Source organism: Girardinichthys multiradiatus, chromosome 2, assembly GCF_021462225.1.
Source record: "Girardinichthys multiradiatus isolate DD_20200921_A chromosome 2, DD_fGirMul_XY1, whole genome shotgun sequence".
Taxonomy (NCBI): domain Eukaryota; kingdom Metazoa; phylum Chordata; class Actinopteri; order Cyprinodontiformes; family Goodeidae; genus Girardinichthys; species Girardinichthys multiradiatus.
In genome coordinates, this window is record NC_061795.1 from 47,938,100 (window position 1) to 47,955,751 (window position 17,652).

The 17,652-nt window shown below is 39.8% G+C and overlaps 1 protein-coding gene across 1 annotated transcript; it reads right to left on the reverse strand.

Moving 5' to 3' along the window:
• Positions 1–1,514: 1,514 nt before the first annotated feature.
• Positions 1,515–16,534, reverse strand: tbxas1 (thromboxane A synthase 1 (platelet)). The gene is made up of 14 exons (XM_047345592.1): positions 16,430–16,534; positions 13,575–13,691; positions 13,179–13,272; positions 11,844–11,896; positions 11,618–11,714; positions 11,383–11,499; positions 7,237–7,325; positions 6,996–7,144; positions 6,400–6,530; positions 5,317–5,673; positions 5,135–5,223; positions 4,865–5,002; positions 4,407–4,569; positions 1,515–1,909 (listed from the first exon to the last, which is right to left on the reverse strand). The coding sequence occupies exons 1-14, from the start codon at positions 16,450–16,452 to the stop codon at positions 1,796–1,798; spliced, it is 1,731 nt and encodes a 576-aa protein (XP_047201548.1). The 5' UTR covers positions 16,453–16,534; the 3' UTR covers positions 1,515–1,795.
• Between the last annotated feature and the right edge of the window lie 1,118 nt (positions 16,535–17,652).

Here is a 17,652-nt window from a genome sequence, read left to right on the forward strand (position 1 = left end):
GAACATTTGTCTTCTCATTACTAATGCTCCACTTTTAATGCTTCTTCACAAAACTTCTCTGCTGCATTCTGCACAGGCTGCACCGGTCGTGGTCAGCCTGCAGCAAGTCCGGTGCAAATACTGAGGTCAAGAACATGTATTTTTTATCAGCCGACTCATAAAAAGCAGTGTGAAACAAAATGTGAATCTTCCCATGAATGAGGGAACCCAGAAAAAAACGGAGCATCTTGTAAAATGAATAGAGAGCTGCCTTGCTGCTTGAGTTGGCCTTGGTGTGACGTTTATGCATGTAGTGACACCACGTGGAGAAACTCTGCAACAGATTTAAGCATCTGGATGTGGTGAGGTGCTGTTCATGGTGCAAAAGTAATCATATCCCTGGAAATTCAAAATTGTTTTACATTTAGATCACAAACCTACACAAAGTGGTGCATAAATACAAAAAGCATGTTTTTTAACATAATTTCACAAATGTGGCATGCATTTTCATGAACACCCCTTTAACCTGATGCCACAAAATAAAATCTGCAATCATTTGTGACTTTAGAAGTCACCTACATTTATAAACAGAGTCCAGCAGTGTGTAAAATAATCTGAGTCTAACTGCAGCTGTTCTGTTTCTGGTCTCAGAGAGAGAACATTAGAGAACAAACAGCATTATCAAGACCAAGGACCACAGCAGGGCAGGGAGAAGGTTGTGGAAACATTTAAAGCAGGGTTAGGTTCTAAAAGGATATCCCAAACTTTAAAACATCTCCAAGAGCTCTGTTCAATCCATCATCTGAAAATGAAAAGAGGATGAACCAACTCCAGACCCTCCAAGACATGGATATCCATCTAAACTAACAGGGTGGGCAAGAAGAGCATTAATCAGAGAAGCAGCCAATAAGCTAATGGTAACTCTGGGTTGTTGAGTTGTTAATTTCAAGTTAATCACTTAGTTTTTCATTACATCTGTAATAAATCTGTAATTAATCTTTGGTTTATGTGAGATGAGGTAACTATTGTCCAACATTGTCCAAACATCTTGAAGTGACGCAGAAACAGGATTTAAATGTGAAAATTTAACAAATGAAACATGCATATGTCTACAGTTTGTGTTAATAGACGGGCATTTCTAGTTAAAAGCAGTACTGGACAGAAGAAAACACACCTGTATGCGTTAAAAAGTTGTGTTCTTCCTGAAATCATAAGAGCGATACAAAGCACTGTTTCTGTATCAAAGTTTGAGAAAAACAATCTGTGTGGTGGGAAATTCATTCACAGCCCCGTTCATACAAACACTTGCACCAGTATGACTTTTAGCAAGCTGCAGATAAACCACACATGTTGTGGCCATCAATAAGCTTCTGGTATCAATCTGGATGGATATTTGAGCTCTCTTTGTATGAGAGGAGTGGTAGAACCCATTTAAATTGGCTGGTTTCCTGGCACAGACCGGCTTTAATGCAAAGGTCAAACATTTTCAATAAGTTTACTAAAAATTACAGATAAAAAAATATTTTCCATAGATGTGAGGAGTATTTGGACCCAGGCCTGTCTTTATTTTTATCGGCAACATAGTGTCTGGATCAGGCCACATATGATGATAGTAATTAAGGTTTCAATATTTTCAGTAACTATGTAGATACATTTATGCAAATCATGAAGTAATATCTCAGAAATACGGCGTTCGCCTGCTCCCAGTGGAACTGGGAACCCTAGTGTTATTGTACTGGTTTTTATTATCGGTAATCCTCAACTTGCAGGATTGTTTGTAAGATTTCTGCCTCGTGGAAGAATTACAGGTGAGTTTCTACTCCTCTGATGGAGAGGCTTTTTGTCCTTCTCCTCTGTCTCTTTTTGTGATTTTCACATATATGCCATCTTTGGGTCCCAGAGTGCTGGAGGATTTCAGGTCAAGAGGAACCTGGAAGACAAAAGTAGGAAAAATATTATTTGGCTATTAATCTTAAAATATGCAGATGCACAGTACCTTGTGGGAATATTCATACCACTTGCATTTTTTCACATTTAATCACAGTATAAGCAAAAAATGTACATCTATTCAGCTCCCTTTAATCTAATAACCCTAAATAAAATCAAAAGTGTATCCAAATATTTTCAAATGTCACCTAATCAGTGCATAGGGTCCAGCTGTGTCTTATTTAGTCTCTGTATGAATACAGCATTTCTGTTTCTGGCCTTAGAGGTTCTTTAGAGAACATAAGAGAACAAACAGCATCATGAAGACCAAGCAACTCAGCAGATAGGTCAGGGAGAAGGTTGTGGAGACATTCAAAGCTGAGTTAGTTTCTAAAACAACATCCCAAACTTTGAACATCTCCCAGAGCTCTGTCCAATCCATCATCTGAACATGGAGAGCGGATGGACCAACTGCAAACAATGCAAGGGTGGCAAAAAAGTTGTTTTTCAAGAATAAACAACAAAGTCATGTTTAAGGTGTACCAGAAGCCATGTAAAGGACATTTCACACCTGGCAGAAGGCATTCTGGTCAGATTGGACCTAAATCTAACTTTCTGGCCTACATGCAAAACGCTGGGTGTCAAGGAAACCTCCCTGAAGACACCTTGAGCAGAAAATCCTCAAGGTGAAACACAGCAGTGGCAGCATCATGCTGTAGTGATGCTTTCCTTCAAGGGAAGATTGCTGTGGCTAAACACAGGGCAACTGCAGAAATAAACACAGTTAGCGGCAACAGAACTTGAGACGGGGGCGCAGTATGTCACACAGGTGAACTAATCAGGGGTCCTGCAATGAAAATGTTAATTTTACAGATGAAGTGTACATCTGTAGCTTGTTGTATAACTGAACTTTGGGAGTCGCTCCTCCTCCTGAGTCTCCCTGCAGACAAAACCCAGCTGTAGTACCAGCCGGTACTGATTAATACCAACCGGTACTGATTAATACCAGCCGGTACTGATTAATACCAACCGGTACTGATTAATACCAGCCGGTACTGATTAATACCAGCCGGTACTGGTTAATACCAGCCGGTACTGATTAATACCAGCCGGTACTGATTAATACCAGCCGGTACTGGTTAATACCAACCGGTACTGGTTAATACCAGCCGGTACTGGTTAATACCAGCCGGTACTGGTTAATACCAACCGGTACTGGTTAATACCAGCCGGTACTGGTTAATACCAACCGGTACTGATTAATACCAGCCGGTACTGGTTAATACCAACCGGTATTGGTTAATACCAGCCGGTACTGATTAATACCAGCCGGTACTGATTAATACCAGCCGGTACTGGTTAATACCAACCGGTACTGATTAATACCAACCGGTACTGGTTAATACCAACCGGTACTGATTAATACCAACCGGTACTGGTTAATACCAGCCGGTACTGATTAATACCAACCGGTACTGGTTAATACCAGCCGGTACTGATTAATACCAACCGGTACTGGTTAATACCAGCCGGTACTGGTTAATACCAACCGGTACTGATTAATACCAGCCGGTACTGATTAATACCAACCGGTACTGGTTAATACCAGCCGGTACTGGTTAATACCAACCGGTACTGGTTAATACCAGCCGGTACTGATTAATACCAGCCGGTACTGATTAATACCAACCGGTACTGGTTAATACCAGCCGGTACTGGTTAATAACAGCCGGTACTGGTTAATACCAGCCGGTACTGATTAATACCAGCCGGTACTGGTTAATACCAGCCGGTACTGGTTAATACCAGCACTAAGTTTGCCCTTCTGAATAACAACTCGTTATTACAACCCCCGCCCCCAGGAAACCTAGAAAGATAGGTAGACAACTCTGTTGGTCAGAGCAGACCCACTGATGCAGATGCTGTGATCTGAGTTTGTTCTCCTTATCTATAAAATTTAATAAAACTTGGATATTCTTATGAAGACTCTCTCATAATAATTATTCCATAACAGTTCTACCAAATCCCAACTTCTGAAGGGATTTTGAGTGAAGAAGGGGGAGTAATATTTATGCAAGACAAGAAAATCCATTAAATTTTGTGGTTAAAATGTGACAAAATGTGAAAATGTTTCAGGGGTGTGAATACTTTTGCTTGGCACTGAATATGAAACTTTTAGTATTTGCAAAACATAATAACAGGAGATACCCAAATAACTGACTAATTTTAAAAGTGTCTGAAAATCAGTAACGACAGTGTAAAAAAATTCAAATAAGCTTTTTTTTTTAGACCAGACTGTTTATGGGTGCAATAACTTTACAGGCTAAACCTGCAAACAAAGCTAACAGCTTTTGGCATCGCATAAACTGGCTCTTAACTCAGGTAACTAAGAACAAATATCTCGTTATTTCTAATTTATGCGTTTGCTTTGCTTATTGACAGAAAGAAAGACAGGCTGCAACTTTTCAAAGTGGGAAGCAGACTAAAACAAACAAACCCACCTTGGTCTCAGAGCAGGCCTCGATGGTGAACCTCTGGAACAAATGGACTAAAGCCATTCGGATTTCCAGCTGGGCCAGCCTCATTCCCACACAGTTACGTGGTCCAGCCCCAAACGGCAGGTACACGAACGGATGCCGATTCGCCTTAGCCTCTGGTGTGAATCTGCAGGTGAGTCACGGGAGGAGACACGTTTTTGCAAAATGAAAAAAATTGATGGAAAACCACTGGTTTGAAAACTGTTTTAGAGGTAATTTAAACTAATGCTCCAAACCTCAAACCATCCCTTCTATCAAAGACAAGTTCAGCACTGAACCACAGAGAAACCCATAAAGTCTGGGCCAGAATAAAACATCAGGAAGGACGAGGAAAAGTTTATCAAGACATAAAACAGAGTTAATAGTTAACTAGAATATTAATAAAAGCCAATCTTTAACACATTTAGAGAGAGCTGAAACACCTCTCAGGGAGGAACTTGTCCGGCTCGGGCCAGTGATCTGGGTCATAGTGCAGAAATCCTGCTGGGATCTCCAGTGTCGCTCCTTTGGGAAGAAACTGGCCATTCACCACACAGTCATGATCAATTTCCCGAGCAAACCTTGACGAGAAAAAAATGTTCTTTAGGTCTCATAAATCTGGCTTATTTTGCCCTTTCTCTGCAACAAAATGAAAAAGCTTAAAGGAAGTAAATCTAGTGAAATATTAATCGTTTTTGGTTAGATTCTCTTACCTGAAGCCAGGAGGGTAGAGCCGCAGTGCTTCACATACAACCATATCCAAATACTTCAGCTCCTGGACATTTAAGTAATCTGGTGAATCCTAAAAAACAGGTTTGCTTGATTTAAACCAAAAGGAGTCACGAACAAACAAGAAAGAGAAAAATCTGACCGGACCAAAAGACAAGAAACTGACGTGTCTGGTGAAGAAGTCGTCCACCTCCTCCTGAACTTTGTGCTGACATTCAGAGTTGAGAGCCAGCAGGTAGCAGGTGAAGGCTAACGTGTTGCTGCTGGTCTCATAGCCTGCCAGCAGGAAGACAAAAGCCTGCCCAACAATCTCATCCTCAGTCATCATCTTCCTTTGTGGACGCCTTACCGGTGACTCCTGGTGGTGAGGAGATTCGTTCTCTTGATCCGAGGAGGACGGCTGCGTCTGCTGCCTCCTGTGATCCAACTCATCAGAGTGGTCTGCTGTGTCAAAATGTTCCAAAGGCACACTGTCTTTACCGGTCCGAGCATCCAACATCAGCTGGAGAAAGTCCCTACGCCTCTAAAAGCAAACATTATTTATTTTTCAACATCTCAGGAAATGTAGGAACAAGGAAAGCTGTATGCAGCATTCATACCACCTTATCGTGTTGGTACCACACTAAGGTTTAGTGTGTTTTACTGGGATTTTATGTGACAGACAAATAAAGAAGTGCATAGTTGAAGAAAAACGACACATTCTTTTCAATATTTTTTACAAATAAAAGACTGAAAAGTGTGGAAGACATTTCTATTTAAGCCACCTTTGTCTGCAGGTGCAGCTCAGAGTCTTTGTCTCTACCAGCTTTGCACATATGTGAATAATATTTTTGCCCATTCTTCAGTGTAAAATAACTCAACCTCCGAGTGGATTGAGAGCACCTGTGAACTGCAGTTTTCAAATCTTTCTGAAAATTTACTTAGATTTAGGTCCAGACTTTGACTAGGTCATTTTAATATAGTAAACTGCTTTGATCTAAACCATTTATGTAGGCCTAGAAGTTAGTTTTCAGTCTTATCCGACATGAGCACCATGCAGCGCACATATTTCCTGTGTCCCCTATGTGGCTTGATGCAAACAGGACTTCTGGTGGCTTTCTTTCCACAGTGATTTTGTTTTCCACACTCTTCCATAAAGGGTGGATTAGGGGAATGACAGATTCTCCCACCTGAGCTGTGGAAATGTGAAAATGCTATGAATACTTTCTGAGACCCTGTTTGTTGCACAGATTTAAAATGTGACATCCACCTGACTGGGAAGCTGTTCTTCTCTCTGCTTTATGATTTTCTGAATGATGCTGATGAAGAAACCATTCATCTGGTCTCGTCTTTTGTTTGGGATGAATCTCGCAATGGGAGCCATGAAGTCTGGAAAAGCAACTGTGCAAACAAAGGCAAGAAGAACAGTTATTCAGTATAAAATGCTAACTTAATAGAGATGGTGTGTAAGGGCATCAGCTGGTTACCGGTATGAAGCTACAAAAAGCTTTACAAAAGTGCTCCAGGTTTCTGTCATAGCATTCCTACTGTTTAAAGACCTTTTAATGACATATTGGAGTGACCGAAGCAGAACAGAAACATCAGTATTGAATCACTTTTCTGTTATTAGGTCATGTCATACATTTCTCAGTTTAATCTTTGCTTTAATCCCATGATACTGTGAAACCATGGTTACCATGCCGTGACAATGCCAGACCAGCGCCTGCTCGGTTGTGTCCAATCCCGGATCCCATTCTAAAAAAGCTCTTGATGCTGATTTAATGAGCCTAAATAGCTCAAATGTGATTCTAGTATTTTTGGGTTACTCCTAAGATCTTCTGCATGGGATAAATTTATGTGACGTACTGAAAAACAACATGAGGGGCCTGAAGAAAGAAAAGGAAAAGAACATCTGAGCGTGGCGGACAAACGGATCATCTGGGTTGTTCTGCGAGTCCACCTGCGTGCCAAACGCCACGCTGGCAATGACATCCATAGTAAAACAGCCAAAACACCTGTCAGCAGAAAAAGGGAACAAATAAATTGAAACGTGACAGAAAAAGAGAAAATGATCAGTGGTGACTGCCTTTGCTTATTCTGTGGTTACCTGTGGATGTCAAACGTCTCCCCTGAATCAGCATGGACCTCCAGGTTCTTCATCAGTGCATCAGCAGCTGTGTTGATGAGCGGAGCCATCTACAGAAGAAGATGATAAAAGTATAACCCATTGGTCTTTTCATAACTACAGACTGAAGAAGAGAGACTCAGGCCAGTCCGCGAATAAAACATCGCTGATGTGTTTATCCAGAACCAGACCAGAGGCTAGATACAACAAGCAGAACAGCTCATCCCCAAAAAAGGCTTTTCTGGATCGAACAGTCAATAAATAGATAGGATGAAAATACAGAAGATTTCAGAAGAAACAGACAAAGTGACGCAGTTTAAAGCAAATGTTTTCATGAGATCATTCCAAAGAAAATGTCTTTCCTCACATCTAACAGAATAAAGAAATCAGTAGTAAAGCACACAAGCACAAAGAAACACAAGATGTCATTGATTAAAGCATATGAATCATTAGATTTAAACTAAAACATAGAAAAATTAAGTTAAAAATCTTTATCCCATGTCCGAAGAACAACAGCTTATTAATAGTTACTGCAAGTTCTTTTTCTGTTCATCATTTTCAATTTCATCAATAAATTTATCAGATTTCTTCTGGTTCTGCTTAAATGTTTCAGATCAGCAAAGAAATTTTAATATCAGACAAAGATAACCTGCTTTAATACATACTGCAGTTTTTAAACAATGGTTTCATTTATTAAGGGAAACACAACTATCGAAACCAACCAAACAAGCTTGCAACAAGCAGCTCCTCTGACCGAACACTTTGTGGACGGGGGAGCGGCTGAGAGCGGGATGTGCTGAATTCTCGCGAGAGAGGCGCTGAAGTACACAACAGGGCGACTAGCAAACAAATAACTTTCCAGCTCAGTTAAAAACCAGCCAATAAAACCGAACCGAATATCGAATACAATTTAAAACATTAACCATCGTGTTTCTTTCCTCCATTAACAGCCTGGATGAGAAACTGTTTACGGTGTGCAGAGCTACACTGACGAGTCTTTAAGAAACAGGAAGCCACTCCAACATCAAGGTGGATGTGCTGTGAATGCTCCATGAGTACCACCACCTCACCAGATAAAAACTAAACAGACATTTTAGACTCTATAGACCAGACGTTTACCAGCTTACACAGCGTTCAATTTCACTAGTCAAACCAGGTCTCATCGATTACAAAAGGACTTACTTAGAACCTGTATACTAGCACTAAGTAGGCTGGAAGATCTCAAAAAGCAAAACATCATGAATCAATCTGAAGAGATTTAAGAATAGATCATTGTTAATGGAAAAAACTAAATGCATCTTCAGCAAATCCACTTAACAAGGAGAACAGTTAGAATCAAAGTGGCACTTTGGGTGCTCTTGGGTAAACACCACCTTCATATCAGAAAGGCCTTGTATTCCAGACATCTCTAAGTGTGGCATGCTGAGCTGGCAAGAGTAGATCTAGTCTGAACTGGACATTTCATAGACAACAAGCTGATCTGGGACACACATAGTAAAACAGAAACTAAACAGGATGACCTATTTGAATTTTTCCACTATCAATAATGATCAGAAAATCAAAAACATCCATCAATCTAGAAAGGATCACAAAGCAATTTCTCAGGAGAACCACAGTGAAAACCACGACCTAAACCTGGAGAAAACATCAAACAGCATCCTGTTGTACATCTGGTGTAAAACTAATTGAAAAGCATGGTGGTGGTAGCATAATGTTCTGGGACTGCTTTGCTGCTTCAGGACCTGGACAACTTGCCAGAGTTCATGGAAACATCAATTAGAAAGTCCTTGTAAGGATAATATTAGAACATTACGCTCAAGCACACTGGGGTTCCACAGCAGGACAATGATGTGTTGGGATTATGATTATTGATTAATTAATATTTATCAATAATTATAATTAAAAAGCATAATACATTTTTTTTTTATTTCTTAACCGAAAATCCTCATTTATGAATCTAAACCAGAGATGTCTTCTGATGTTGTAATTGTGGCTCAACGCCATTGATAATTACAACCGTTAAATACTCTGTAATAATTGATAACTATTACTAGATGTCACTGTTTAATCAACCGTTTCTACCGAAACGTGTGGAACTTTAACCTTATTTTGACTGACAAATCACTCTTACACAAAATAAACACAAATGACTTCTCTTTATCTACGTGAACATTTATTAAATCAACAGCCTGATACACCTCGCTATTCCGATTCAATAATCTTCACCTAATCAAACATGCAAAGTTCTACACAGAAGGAAAAAAAAAAAATCTCACTAAATAAAATAAAACAAAACAGCAGTGGGTGTGTATGGAATCAAACCAGCAGTTATAGCAAACGTGATAATATGACAAAGGAATATGGTGTTGAACGGAGTTGTGGGAAGCGGCCTGCCAGAAAGTGTAGCTTAGTTACAGTGAGCCATAAAACATCCTCCGCCGCTGGGGATGTTTGAGACCACAAAGGGTTATAAAACGTTTGGCGGCAACTCATAAAAAAATGAAGCTGAAGACCATAAGGTTATTATAGCAGTCCAGTTTCACAGCGCACCTGCGCTCAGGTGTTCGCACAGTAAAAACACAATCTTGCGAGACTCGGCAGCCTCAGAAATCAACAGCAATCAAGTTTCAATAAGATGGCATGCACATACAATTCAGCACACATTAGACTATAAGTGGCGATTCTACATCACACTAAAACCTACTCTAACCTGCCCAAGATATTCCTAATAAAGAAATGAAAATAAAAGGATGGGTTTTACTCTGTTGAAGTTTTCCGTCTGGGGCAGCGAGTGAGAGAGAAAAGGGGGGTGAAGAGTTTCTGCGCGTCCGCAGTTAAACTCCAAGAAAGCGGTCAATCTCCGTCCTTTGGCCTCCTTGGCGAAAGGGAAAAATATGATCTGACCGTCAGCAGTCGACTGGAACAAAACAAGGTGACGATCCGTCTCCTTGAAACCACTGTGAGGGTTTTTTCTTCTGTTACGTGTTAAACTCACGTCTTCGATCGGCAAAGTGAAATTTCTGGCCTTCTTTTACAGAAACCTCTTTCATGAATTTTTCTTTTTCGTTGGCCAACGAGGAGAATAAATGAAATCCACGTGGGGCCTCTTCTCCAGAATGAGATGCTTCAGATGTTGGTCCGGTCTCCGACGTGAAAGCAAAGTGTGGGCCGTCTCATAGTCCGTTTATATGGTTCAGCGGGGCATCGGAACTGGGACGCGCCGTCTTATCAGCCGCAGTGGCTGCTGGGATTTGTAGGACAGACTATCCTGCGGTACAAAATGGCCAATGACGTTGGAAAGGCATAGTGGTGTCCAGCAACGTGCAAATGGTCCAATATTCAGCAAACAAGTGGTCCAACAGATGCAAAGCACAACATCAAGCTTTGGCTCAAAAAAAGTAAATGAAGGTTTTAGAGGTTTAGGTTTTGGCCTAGTCAAACACTGGAAAAACCTTACCCATGCTATGGCTTGACTTTACACTGGCTCTCATGATGGAAAACCCTATAATTGTGTCTGAATTCAAACAATTCTGCAAGGCAGAGTGGGTTAGAATTCCTCCACTGATGTAAAACACTCTGGCAAGGTTGGTCTGGAACATTTTTATCCATAATAAATAAAATGAAAATGTATTTTTGCATTTACTCAGGTTTTCTTTGTCTGATATTAAATATTAGATTTTGTCCAGAAGAAATATGGAAAGAGGGAAACACACCGGAGTGCTATGTTAACAAAATACAATAAAAGTATGAAAAAAACTAGCATTGCTAATCTCATTTCAGAGATATTCATATATCTCGAACTTTTTGACAATGTCATGTTACAACCACAACTTCAGCGTATCTTATTGGGATTTTATGCTCTAGAGCAACACACAGTGGTGTGGGATATGGTACATACACAGTTGTGCCAGAGTTCTGATTTTGGGGTCTGACAACAAATGATTGCCCCAAGTTTCAATTATTTATTAAAGAAATATATAAAATAAAACCATCATTCCACATCAGAAATATGCACTACTTCATGTCGGTCTGCCACATAAAGTCCCATTATAAGTTTAATAAAGTTTGTGGCTGTAACATGAAACAATGTGATAAAGTTTAAGGGACATCAGATCATTTTTATCTCACTTCTTTCATCTTGGCAGCACTGAAGGACGGGGTCAGGATGCTCCGAACCCTCTTCCACCGTTCGTTCCTCAACATAAGCAGGCAGTCCGTCATGGGTTTGGTGGCAAATCGAAATTGCTGCACAGGAAGAAAAAAACACAGAAGAGTTATAACAATTCTAATGCATAATTTAGCTTATTCAGAAATCATGTTAAACACATTGTGGACATCCACCTTCTTTGATTGACATTCTCACCATTCTGTTGGGGAAGCTACCGAAATCCCTGACCATCACTGATCTGAGCATCTCTGGGTCTGCTACCACCACCACTGGTCTGCGGCCCAAATAATACCTGAAACATGACAATCGCACCATTTCAGTGGAGTCACAGCTAAATAAACCGCATGAAAACCAATTATCATGTCATGGTATACTGAGAGGGAGTTAATATAAATAGATACAAAAAAAAGGCATTACTTACCCACATACTCTGCCATGTGTTTTTATAAGTTCAGAGATAGGTCTGAAAAAGCCCTGGAAGGATGTTAGGAACAACATCAGACTAATGACAGCATGAGTCTAAACTTCAGTTTAAGTAAAGGCCCTCTACATTTTACTCTCTGTACTAACATGCGTTAGCGCAGATATAATAAGATTCATCATATGGTACGCTGATGATTCTGCCATTGTTGGTCTGTTCCAAAAAGATGAAAACTGTCAGGTCCCACGGATACGACTAAAGATACGATGATTGATTTTAGGAGAAAACCTCTTAAGCACAAAACCACTTTTATCAAAGATCAGGCCATCGAGAGTGTGCTTTCTTATACATACTTTGAGACTATTTTAAATGATAAATTAAATTTTCAAGCAAAGTGTGATGCAGTGTGCAAGAAGTCACATCAGTGCCTCTTCTGCTTGAGGAAACTGCCATTTTATCTTCTTCTCTCTGGAAGAAGATTCTAGTCTCTAAATGTAGGACCAGATGTTAGGAAAACAGCTATGTTCTGACTGCTGTTACAGAACTAATCAAGCTAAAATGATACTACCCTAAATGGATTTAATGGATTTAAAAGATTTTATGAAGACTAGATTGTCTTGGTTTTATAGGTTTTACCCTTTTGTTTTATTAAGATTTTATTCCTCACATATTTATCCTGCTTTTAAGTCTCTTCTGTGTCCTGCTTGGATTTGATTCATGGAGCGCTTTGAGTGCTGTTATATTTATCTGAATGATTCTGATTGTGTTAAGATGTTTGTATGAATGCATGAATGTTTTAATCACTGCAAAACAAATCTGCATATGGTTATCAATAAAGTAAACTTGAACCTTGAAATGGAGACAAACTGACAGCCTTGGAGTACAGAAACATGCCGCTCTTTATATAAGCTGCATATGAATCTACTGCTGATTATTATAATAACCTAATCTTATAAAAACTGCAAATTATTTAGGGCTGCCAAATTTCACATATTTATCATTATTACAATAAAACAAAAGAACTGGCTGGACTGTAATAAGTCTGAGATGATTACTTATGTAGCATGCATTCAGACTCTATGCCTGTATTATCTTCTGGATGCGTGTTCTTTAATACAGCCCAGGAGCAACTTTTTAATAAAACATTTATGTTTAGATGGAAATAATGATGATTTCTTCTCAGTAGCTGGACAGACGACTCAATACATGGTCAAAGCCATTTCTTTAATTATCACGTCTTATCATTATCGCAGCATGCACCAATATCATCGTATGTCTTTCCTAATATTTTGCAGCCCTTAAATTCTTCATATTTTAGGTAGTGGGGTATCTTACCTCCCGGAAATAGAATATGTTGCCAAAGAAAGGCACTGGCTTTGGATGTTTGATGCCACATCGAGAGAGGACTAAGAATGGATAGACTGAATACCTACACATGACGAGAGGAGGAGGTTTTAATTAAAGAATAAAGTCAATACAATAAACATGTAAGGGTCCAATATTAACTCCTATTTCTATCCAGTTACATTCATTTGTACTCGCATATTCATAAAGGAGGAGATAAACACACACCACAGCCTGCCACTATTTATTAAACTTACATGAAAACCAAATCAAATGTTTGTGAAATAAAAAGCACACCCGAAAAACCCGAGATATATAAAACTGGCCTGAAAATGTGAAAATGATGTACTTTCTTTTTACCATGATGCTAAACTGGAATGTACTTACCAGTACAGGAGACACAGAAAAATGATGAAGAGGCTGACAGTCACAGACGCTCTGCTGGTCTCAGTGATGAAGGTATTTAGAAAGTCAAACGCAGCCTCCATGGTGAAAAAGACTGTTCTGTTCTCCACCATCAACATGAAACAAGGTTTTTATAGAAGAAGAAAAAACTAATTAGTTTATTGAGATTGAGCTAAACCTAATCTGATGAGAATGCTCTTGTATTTCCTTTCACCCCCAGTATTTCCATAACTAAATTTCTGATCAAATACCAACATTCAATCATTTACATCTCAATAAATTATTAAATTATCATTATAAATACATCTATTAATAATAATAATAATGCATTTTATTTAATAGGCGCCTTTCTGGCACTCAAGGTCACCTTACAATGAATACAAATCAATATGAAAAACAAGAACAAATAAAAAATAAAATAAAAATATAAACAGAGCGATCAAGCAGTTAAAATGTAACAGTGCGAAATAATCAAGTGCAGAAGATTTGAATTGAGAAAGTGAATTTATGTTCCTTAAATCGGTCGGTAGAGAGTTCCAGAGCCAAGGAGCAGAGCGGCTGAAAGCTCTACCCCCCATGGTGGTGAGACGGGCAGAGGGAACAATCAGGTGAATAGACGAGGACGATCTGAGAGTGCGAGAGGGAGTAGCAACGTTGAGAAGATGGAAGAGATAAGGTGGAGCGAGATTATGGACCACCTTGAAAGTGAGAAGAATGATTTTAAAGTCTATACAGAATTTGATGGGGAGCCAGTGGAGCTCTGACAGAACAGGAGAGATGTGATGGAAGGAAGGGGTTCTAGAGATGATACGGGCAGCTGAGTTTTGAACTAGTTGAAGCTTATGAAGAGATTTATGTGGAAGACCGAACAGGAGGGAATTGCAGTAATCAAGACGGGAAGTGACAAGGCAATGAACGAGTATGGCAGTAGTATGTAAAGTGAGGGAGGGGCGAAGACGACTGATATTTCGCAGATGAAAATAAGCGGACCGGGTCATGTTATTGATGTGAGATTGGAAAGAGAGAGTACTGTCGAGGATGACACCCAAACTCTTTACCTGAGGTGAAGGGGAAACAGAGCAGTTGTCAATATCAATGGAAAAACCGTTTGTTTTGGATAATGTGGTTTTTGTGCCAATTAGGAGAACCTCAGTTTTTTTACTGTTTAATTTGAGTAGATTGGTGGAAAACCATGATTTTATTTCAGCCATACAGTCAGTAAGGGAGGTAGACGAAACATTGGGAATGGGTTTGCAGGAAAAATAGAGCTGGGTATCATCCGCGTAACAGTGGAAACTAACATAGTGTTTCCGAAAGATATGGCCAAGGGGGAGGAGGTAGATTATGAGAAGAAGGGGACCCAGGACAGTGCCTTGGGGCACACCGGAAATGACAGAAGAAGGTTGAGAAGAAAATGCTTTTAGCTGAATAAATTGAGAGCGATGGGAGAGATATGATTTAAACCACTTTAGAGGGATCTGAGTAATACCAATGGAGGAGAGTCTATTGAGGAGGGTGGCGTGACAAATGGTGTCAAATGCTGCACTTAGGTCAATCAGAATAAGGATGGAAAGTAAGCCTGAGTCAGCTGCCATGAGGAGGTCATTGGTGACTTTTATGAGAGCAGTTTCTGTACAATGGAGAGGCGGAAACCAGATTGGAACTGTTCATACAGGTTATTATGAGATAAGTATGTGTGAAGTTGAGTTGCTACTACTGTTTCTAGAATTTTGGAGATGAAGGGTAGATTAGAAATTGGTCGAAGGTTATTGAAGTTAGTGGGATCTGCAGCAGATCTTTTCAGATTAGGACTGATCACTGCAGTTTTGAATGAAGCAGGAAGAGTTCCATTGGAAAGAGAGGAATTTATAATAGTAGAAATGATAGAAACCAATGAAGGAAGACAGGCTACATATACATATACATATATATATATATATATATATGCATGCTTCCCCTAAAATGTCAAAACAAATAAGTGATCAAATATAAACTGTTGTGTGTTCATGTCATTGACTAAATATGCGCTACAACGCGCTCAACTTTTGTTCAGAATCAGCTTCTTATCACTGGTAAAGACGCGGCTTTCATCTCACTCATCCCCGCAGCTTCACAGTCCCGCCCATCGGACACTCAGCGTCTCCTCTGGGGGTCTGTGGAGCAGTGGGCTGACCTCGGCTGGCCCGGAAGCTCAGCTTCTGCATGATGATTGGATGATCTGTCTGAGACTGAATCCCTTTTTGATTGACAGCGAAGTCAGTGAATCAGCGATCTTGAAATTGAGCTTCCCCTCCTTGAAAGACCAGCCTCCGCCACTGATATATATACCCAGAGAACCAAGACCTTCCCAAGCCCCCATCCATCTACGCCACAGTCGGTGCCGCAACCCTGTCACCAGGCGCCCTCACCGATACCCACCCCGCACCGCACAGGAAGGGTCAGGAAGACAAGGAAATCCCTTTTGACCCCCCCGAACCAGCCAGGGAGCAAAGTGTAAACACCATACCAGCATAGGGACAACTGAATGTTAATGTCCGGCCAGAATATAAGGAGGTAAAGAACACAAGAGCCTGGAAACACGCTGTACAACTCAATTTCAGTATTTATATTTAAATAAAAAATGTACCGTCGACACACGTATTTTAATAATGGTCAGCATCATGATCACAACAAACAGGGATACTGAAACAAAACATTTGTTTTTCGAAGAAGCAGATTCACTTTAAGTCCTCTTGGTAAAAAAATGTAGCAAGTTTTCTTTAGTTTTCTGTCATTATAATATTGTAACGTGTTAAAAATGAATGTTCAACATTTCTGAAACAGCGTTGATCTCTCACCTGTTCCAGTCCAGTGTAAACATTACCAAACTGCAGCGCTCTTCTTTTTACCATGAGCTCGGAACTTAACAGCAAGCGTGGATCTTTGCTGCCACCGTCTGTACCGGAGTGGTACTTCTTTCACTACCAATATTTATTAGATCAATTTGAAACATACAAAAAACAAAACTGAAAAACATATCAACAACAAACTATTATAGGTATCTCCAGTTTTTTCTTTTCATTTGGCAATTGTTTTTTGTTCATGTTATTTTCCTCTAGCTTGCAGCTTGCATCGTTTATTTCAGTGGTCTGCAACCTGCTGCAACAAAGTTGCATGTGGCTCTTAAGACCCTCCACTGTGGCTGTTAACTTTGGCCACAAATGCTAAAAAATGTAGGAATGTTTTAAAATATAAAGGTAATTTTAAGCTTTAGGAGTTCTTTGTAGTTATTTTTCCTGCAATAAATGCACAACATTTCCACAAAGAATGGCAATAATAGTGTGGGAGGACATTTCTTTTTATTAAATAATATTTGGTCAGTAGGTTGCCATCTATGTTGCAACTGAATGTCCAATTGAAGAAAATGTTGTAAACCTTAAAATAAAAGTAAAACTGTTCTAAAAATCTAAACAAGATTCCCAGTTGGTTAAAATTTTAAACTTCAAATTATTCAAATTAGCTCAGTTGCAAAGATTTGGCTTATTTGAGTTGAGCCTTTTTGACATTTAGAGACAGATACATGGCGTTATCTCCTCACACCCTGATTATGGTTAGTCTTTATAAATTGGCCAGTATCAGTCTTTACTTCATCACTTGCAAGTTCTCCAAAATTCAGCCACTCGCCTTCCTACTAGAGCTAGGCAAAGCCAGCAAACGATCCCCAGATTTAGTTTCTTTGTATTCGCTTTCAGTCTAATGGTAGAATTCATTTCAAAATGTTATCCTTTGTTTTGAGGAGTCTTCATGGACTGGCACTAAGGTTGGGCCCAGTCATGAGAGGAGACAGGAACTTAACTACACACAGAGGACAAAAGAGACTGGTAAGAACTCTGAATCCCAGAATGCACAGTAGAAACCTATTTTCATGCTGCAATCCCCGTGACATCAGAGCTACAAAACCCAGTGTGCAGCAGTGCTCTTCCTCTCTGCCTGCAGCTCTCCACAGACTGCATTGGGGAGGTCACAGGCATGAACGTCTTGATCTCACTGGACGAGTAAAACACTGCATCATTGAATAAAA